Raw genomic sequence first — 7,417 nt, forward strand, 5'->3', positions numbered from 1 at the left:
TGGCTGGATCTCCTCATCTGTTAAGCTGGTAATAAAAATACTGTAAACAATTTACCAGTTGCAAAAGATTGTTGTTTACAACTTCAGTTTCCCTTACCTTTAATAGAGGAAAGCCTTGCATTCTTCTAGTGGAAATAAATGTATACGTAGCTTGTATATGGTAGCTAGCTTAAGATTCTTAATGTGTGATACTCAGATTCAGCAAGTGGGGGATGAGGAGCGAACAATAACAAAACTTAGTTTGTGAGATTTCTTGTTGGAGAGACTTGAGGACACCACATGTTGAGAGAGATGAGATTGACATATTGCTTACAAGGCAAGTCTTTTTAGTCCTCCTTTTTAATCTTCCCCTGCATGTTTGGAATCCATTGATCAAGTTGCAAATATGTGATACTAGAGTTGAAACCTCAAAGATTAAAGTTTTCACAACTCTAATGAAGGCAGGTGGAAGAGGCAAAGATAACACTCACAGAGAGAAGGTAATGTGTAGGACTCACCCAGTACAACAGACCAAAGGAAAGTGAGTCATAATGAGTAGGGAAGCCTTAGAAAAGCTTCAGTCATTTTTCACTTTATTAAGCATCAGACCATGTAAACACAAGACAACTCCACAGGAGGCCAAGCTTCATTAATTTCTGTTGCTGATAGAACTACTTATCACTGGATTTCTTATATTCAGGGTAGAAACTACGTTTCACCCACATATTCATGACCAAAGACTTGCATCCTTAAAGGCTGGTGTGCAGAAGCCAAAGGAAGATTTAAAATAAGATTTTCATTAGAGGGGTGATACTATCTGTGGCCCTTGTGACTGCTTTTAATAAGCAGAACCCAAAGATATGGTGTAGAGAAATCCAAAGTGTTGCTGGCATTGGTATTGTCTGAGCACCTGTGGACAAGAACCTGGTCCTGTGCCAACCACAGTGAGGTTCTGGATCCAGAATCAAGTTTTCTTAGGATCTAGTAGAGTAAATGTGAATTGAACTTAAGGATTTTGAACTTCAGCTTCCATTGGCCTGCCCAAATTTGTTGCCTTATCTTTGGAAATGTTGCATGGCAAATTAAAACACTGTATTTTCATCTCTACATGGAAAAGTCTCATACTGAGACTTCATTTATTTGTCTATAAAAATAATAGACATGCTGCTCTCAACAAGAAGAGACTGCAACAAGCAACATAAGGAAGATAACTATAAATACCTGTGAGGTGGGCTCTGACATTGATAGACCCATATTAGGGATCAAGTATTAGTCTCTAGCATGAAAAGGGATAGATATCCACTTGGCCCTTGTAAAACCTCCTCATAACTCCTGTTCATGAGATGGTAGTCCCAGTTCACAAGAACTACCTGGAAATCTTTTGTTAGTAGAATAACAACCATTAAAATCTTAAGAAAATAGTTGTTCCAGCAGAGTTCACGTGCAGATCAACATGAAAGCTCACAGACAGGCATCAGGCAGGTGGGCAGGCTAGTATGTGCAGCTCTGTGCTGTATTTCCAAGGAAATACACTTTAACACTCTAACCCTGGCTAAGCAATCTCTGCCTGATGTCACAGAAGCAGGGCTAAGGCTTGAAGTCAGCAGCTGGGCTGCTGTGCCAGCCATCATGCATCGCAGGGAAAGAAGCAATCTGGCAGCACATTTTGTGCAGGCTGAAACCTCCCATGGTGCTCCTGCTCAAGGGAGCTTATTTAATTTAGAGGACAAACAAAGTGTGCCAGTAAGACTGCCTGTTTACAGATATGCTTTGCATCTCACAGGCCATAGAAGGAAGAGGGAGCATGTAAGGATGGGTTCAATCTTGTTTTTTCCTGTGAGCCTCCTTCGCCCCTCATGCACTTGTATTAAGCTGCTGGGACTCTTAATAGGGATTTCCTAGTATGTGCAGCTCTGATGGACACTGTCCATTCTACCTTATTAATAGCTAGGCACTGTACAATATAGAGTGCTGATGTAAGGACAACCCAAATGGTTTCAGAGCAATAGAGATATATACAAATTTCCTCTGTCTTATAAGTGTGTATATATATGTTTTCAACTTTGGACTTGCATTATAATTAGCTAAATTTAAATGAAGGTGCTAAGGAAATAATACAACAGACATAAGAGGAAACCTCCCTGGTTTGAGATCTCACAGATGTCTATAGGCTCAGAGTGCTTTTGCACACTGACAGATTTCTATCTTTTTGCCAGAGCTGCTGATAATGAATCACAGTGAACCGATGTAGCTTTGCTAGAAGGTTAGATGGGGGGTTCTTTTTTCAGCTCAGTTGAATGGATTTGGCTGGAATGAACTGCTGCAGATCTTGGCAAAGCTCTTGGCATAAACATGGAAAAGGATACAGCATCAGTAATGTTAACTCAATTTTTACACTTTTTTTAGAGAAACTGTAAGTGTGCCATTAAAGCAAAGTTGTCTCTTAATGCAAGGCAAGTATTGATCTTCATTCTTAACCAAAGAAATGCCAAGCTTTAAGCTGCATTTCTCTTGGTATCTAGTAGTACAGGGTGTGTCGATCAGCGCTGTATATTGAATCAGTGCTGAAAAAAGCAAACAAGCAAACCAATGTAGAAAGCAAAACCCACTAGGAATATTATGGAGACGCAGATCAGTGCAACAGTCCGATCTGGCCTATTCTAAACTGGCTTGGTTGAGTCTGTCTAAATACCTGAACGAAAAACTACATTCTGGATTATCTCAGATCCATTAGGGGCACATTAAGTTAAATAAAATGAAGATCACTGTTCAAACAAAGGCAATGACAAATGCAGACAAAGCCCTAGGAAAGCAGCTGGACACCATTGTGAGAGGCGTTACAAAGCCTCGGGAACCAGAGCTGTAATCCTCACCTTTTCAATGCCTTTTTCTGAAGTCCTTTCTTCCTAAATCCGGGGAGAATACAGTGAGAACAATGCAAATCACCTGTGTCGTTACTGAGGATTAAAGAGAATAAATCATTTCTTAATTAGAAGTTGAAGGCAATGGCACTGGGGCATCGTTAAGCAAAGCAAGCTGAGCTCCGGTACAATGGGTGCTAAACGGACTATTAGCCGCTGTTAAGTAATTCTTTAGCTTGAAGCAGGAAAAGCAGTTCAGCTTAGGGCAAAAAGGGGAATTAATATGGACATGCCCCATCCACCTAAAGACGTGCTAACCGCAGGAGCGAGGCCCCTCGGATCAGGAAAGTGGTAATGTAAAACGTCTCCTTGGCCCTCGGGGTGCAGCAACTTGGATGCTTCTTGTTTTCTCTTTTCCCAAGCTGTAGTCTTGGAAAATATCACACACCTGAAGCATTTGACCTGGTGTCGTTGCAATGAGCTTTAACCCTAACATTACAGAAAACGCTGGGAAAGGGGATCCAGAGAAACTTGCATCCCTGTGCTGTCTCCGTGCTCTGCTGGGTTAAGCCCCTTTGCTTTCTGCTTCAGGTGCAGAGAAAGGTGGGGGAGAGAAATGTTTTGCTGCAAATCCCAGCCAAGAAGCAGCAAAGGCAGCTATCATAGAGCAGTCCAGCTTTTCTGCTCTTCTGTTCTTATCAGCTTGCTTTCTCTTTAATTCTTTATGGCTACACGTGGGTTCTTGACCCTTTTTCTGTCTAGCGCTATCAGGAAAGCAGGTTCTCTGCTCCCTTATCTGATTTAAAGCCTTCTCCAGCAGCCTCCTGGAGATTCTCGTTGTTGGTAGGAGGCCGGTACACGCTGCAGGTTGTGGTTTAGGTGCCCTGACTGCCAGCTCAACATTCCTTTACCTTTCTAGTTCAGAAGAGTCTGTGTTAGAACAACCTTGATTCAGGAGAGAAGGGCTGATAAGCTCACCTATTTCTAATGCTGAAGTCTACCAAGTCTACATGTATTGTCCAGTGATATCAATGCTACACAAATTCCTCTGTATTTTAGTGCATAAGGCATCACAGAGGGTTCATTGGTCTCTGAACTGACTGGAGTTTTTATCAGCCTGATAGCAAAACTGGGTGTTAACCAGCTCAAATACTCCATTCCACTACAGATTGTTCTAAGCCAAAGGCAAACAAGAGGTACCTGATAACAAAGGTTGCTTCCAGCAGCACAAGTTTGAAACCTAATTTTAAAAACCAGCGGTCCTCCCGTAGTGCTTTGTTGGCATAGGTATCAATGAATCCCAGTAACTTTTCCCTTACTGTAAAAAGAATAATGTATTTAAGTCCAGGAGCACCATTCCTAAAGCCTTACTTGGTTGCTGTTGTTTTTTTGTTGGTTTCCTAGAAGTGAACCAGGCGTGTGACACTCAGATCTCACTGTTTTGGGGAAGCTTTTATTTACAGGATATTTTATTTTCACCGTTCCATAGTAGGAACTGGTTAAGCCAGCAGTCAGTCATACCCCTGGGTCAGCTAAGATGTGAAATGTCTGATTCACACCCAGGAAAATGTCAGGAAGTCCTTCAGCTGTGTCAGCTTGCCTGGGCAGCAGGATATGTGCGTGCTTAGTGCCAGCATTAGGCAGGGCATACTGCTCACCAGAGCAAGGTCCTCAGTAAAATAGAGATAAAGCAATCTAAGGTCACCCGTTTGCTTGCAAAGAGCAGTTCTGATGATTGACAGGTGAGGTCTCCAAGTAGCTTTGCTGTAGCAGCCTCCATCCAATGGGCAGTTCTGATGCAGGTGAGGCTGTTAGTTCACCTCTTATGCACACAAGATTGTTAAACCTTGGTCCCTGCTCTTCCTGGTGACACCTGTGGAGGCCTTTTAGCATGCCTTCACAGTGTAATCACTTAGGTTTCCATGCTGTGAGGAAGTGTTAAAATGCTCCAGCAGTGAGCAGTGTATTCTGACAACTTCTTCCTGTCGATGTCCTGCTGTGAAGGGGATGGCTGCGGTCAGGCAGCCAGCAACCTTAACAAAGAGGCCAAGCAGGGAAGAGCTCTTCCAGCATGAGAACTGAAAACCCTGACCCAATGGAGTCACGTTTTAAGTCACATTTTATTTTTACCTTTCCCTGACAAATACAAAAACCAAGAATCAAGAATCTTTAGAAATAGAAAAAGTCAAAATTGATGCACTTACTGATGCATTCAAATGGTTGCCAGTTCTCTTATAGGTTCCGAATAACTTCTTGTAGAGAAGCGGAATGCAGTCCAGGCTGCAGGCTGATGTGTCTTTTTCTCAGATATGAACTCCCGAGTACAACATTTGGTCATCCTGCATTACACTAACAGGAAATACATTAGTGCTGTGTCCATAAGGTCTTTTAAGGAAAGCTGCTGGAGCCATTAGTGTGTTATGATCAGGGGGCATTCTGTGGCTGGCCTGTAAGGGGTGCAGGAGTTGGCCCCTGGTAGGTGAAGAACTTAAGAACTGAGCTTCTTCCGACAACCCAGCGATGGGAAGAGCTGGAGCCAGAGCCATGCAGAAGTTTCTGGGCTGAGGATCACTTCTGGTAGCAGAACCAGCAGCAGCAGAGCTGGAGAGGTGATGAGAAAGATTGGGTTCTAGTAGCCACGTCTGACCAGGTGCAAATCCATTTTGCTGCTCGTCATCGTGAGATTTTAAGCACTTGCAGCAGCAAATTCCAACGCAGGCACCACCAACAACAAATGCCACAAACACAGACCCGACGAGAAGGAACGGCAGGTACACAGGCACTGAAAATGAAGAGTGCTGTTAGTCAGTTAGAAGAGACTAAGACTTCAACCTCTTACCCGCAGTACAGCCACTTACCTGGTGCAGGTGGCCTGGTGCTGGGCTGCTGCTCCCCCGGGCACAGGCTCTGGTCCAGGCGCGCCTCCGGGGCCGAGCAGCAGTAGCGCAGGCTGCAGGTCCCGCAGCACAGGGTGGCCTCGGGGCTGTCATAGCGCTCCGGGCACTGGAAGCCGCGGTGCCAGCGCTGCGTGCCGCTCTTCCAGTCGTGGCAATACTCTGCAGCCCGGCCGGGGCGACCCCGTAGGACCAGCAGCAGGATGCAAAGCAGCCCCCTGGCCATGGTGGGTAACCTGGGGCCTGCTCTGTCTTCTTGGCTCACTCTGTCCTGCTTTTCTTTATTTGTTTATTTATTTTAAGGCGAGGCACCCTGGACCTCAGCAGCTAGAGCACAGTTCTCCTAGACAGCCCACCAGCCCGTTCCAGGAGGTTTTATTTCCCGGCCCGTGGCCCGCCTCCAATCCCCCCTTCCTGCGGCAACAAATAAGGAGCCACTAACTGAAAGCCTTTCGCAGCTACTCCAGCTCCACCTTCCTCATCTCCATCCTTCATTCTTGCGGGATCAACCGCTGTTCCGGCCGGAGGTGCACATCCCCCACACGGGAAGGATTTTGCACTGAAAGCAGCGCTCAGCAAGGCCAAGGAGAGTGGGGCACAAAAAGTCCTGGACTGTCCTGCTACCAAAGCTTTGCCCCTGCGGAGTGGCTGAGTAGCCAGAGGTGGAATAAGAGGGACTAAGCTGGGGCTGATACACGATTACAAGTGAGAAATTGGATTGCAGAAGCAGAAAGAAGTTACAGGGACCACTCGCAGGGGATTCTGATGTCTAATTGCTGCACATTGGTGGAGGCTGATCAGATCTACTTCTTTACAAAGACTTCACAGCAGCTCAGAAATGGCAGCGACCTCTTCATCTTTAGACGAGAAAGAAGGTGACACCTCTTGAAAACCATAGAAGTTATGGATTTCCCAAGCCTGTAGGAATCTAAAGCCAGTCAGACATGGCCCTGGGCAGCCTGATCTGGTGGGTGGCAACCAGCCCACGGCAGGGCGTTGGATGAACTTTAATGTCCCTTCCAATCCATGCTGCGATTCTATAATTTGGGTGGTTTATTTGTTTGCTTGCTTTCTAACTACTTGTTCTACAGACAGGATCCGTGTCTGAAGCAAGGTAAGCAGTGAGGATGAAAACAGTTGCTAACTGACTGCTTTGAAAAGCAGTGAGTCAGCACGGTGTCTTTAGGGCCACCAGGCTGATAATCTATAGCACCTCCCCAACTTGCTAAAGGTTCCAAAACGAGTTCTTGAATACCCACAAAACCTGGTTCCTGTAGGGTTTTTGGAGTCCTGCCATGGATTGTAGGAGAGGCTGCCAACGATGCAGGTTTTTAGAAACAGTTGTGCAAAATTAACCTCCTTCCCACAATTTATGGTTTAATGTTAGATAGGAGCTTTCACATTTGTGCTTTATCAGTGATTTCCTAGTTCCAGTTGAGTTTTAATCTGCCAAAGGTATCAGCGCTTTTGACTGTGAGCTGCCTTCCATGCAGCGCTTTCTAATAGGCTTTTTGGCAGCCATGGTTGGAGGGATCCCTGCTTTCAGAGATGTTTAATGGAGTCTCTATTTAGAACTAGAGACTTTTCCAAATGCTGCTCAGTGAATTGAGATATCCATTTTACCCTGCTGCCTTTCAGCTCTGCAAACATAAAGTGTGCTGACTTGCATTGGACCCAATCCTG

At 45.1% G+C, this 7,417-nt stretch overlaps 1 protein-coding gene across 1 annotated transcript; it reads right to left on the minus strand.

Moving 5' to 3' along the window:
• Window positions 1-3,046: 3,046 nt before the first annotated feature.
• On the minus strand, window positions 3,047-6,321 carry LOC107312760 (protein shisa-1-like). Its single transcript, XM_015860436.2, has 2 exons — window positions 5,699-6,321; window positions 3,047-5,622 (listed from the first exon to the last, which is right to left on the minus strand). Exons 1-2 carry the CDS (start codon window positions 5,958-5,960, stop codon window positions 5,144-5,146), a joined length of 741 nt encoding a protein of 246 aa, XP_015715922.1. The 5' UTR covers window positions 5,961-6,321; the 3' UTR covers window positions 3,047-5,143.
• Window positions 6,322-7,417: the final 1,096 nt, after the last annotated feature.

The sequence above is a fragment of the Coturnix japonica genome, chromosome 4 (assembly GCF_001577835.2).
Source record: "Coturnix japonica isolate 7356 chromosome 4, Coturnix japonica 2.1, whole genome shotgun sequence".
NCBI lineage: Eukaryota > Metazoa > Chordata > Aves > Galliformes > Phasianidae > Coturnix > Coturnix japonica.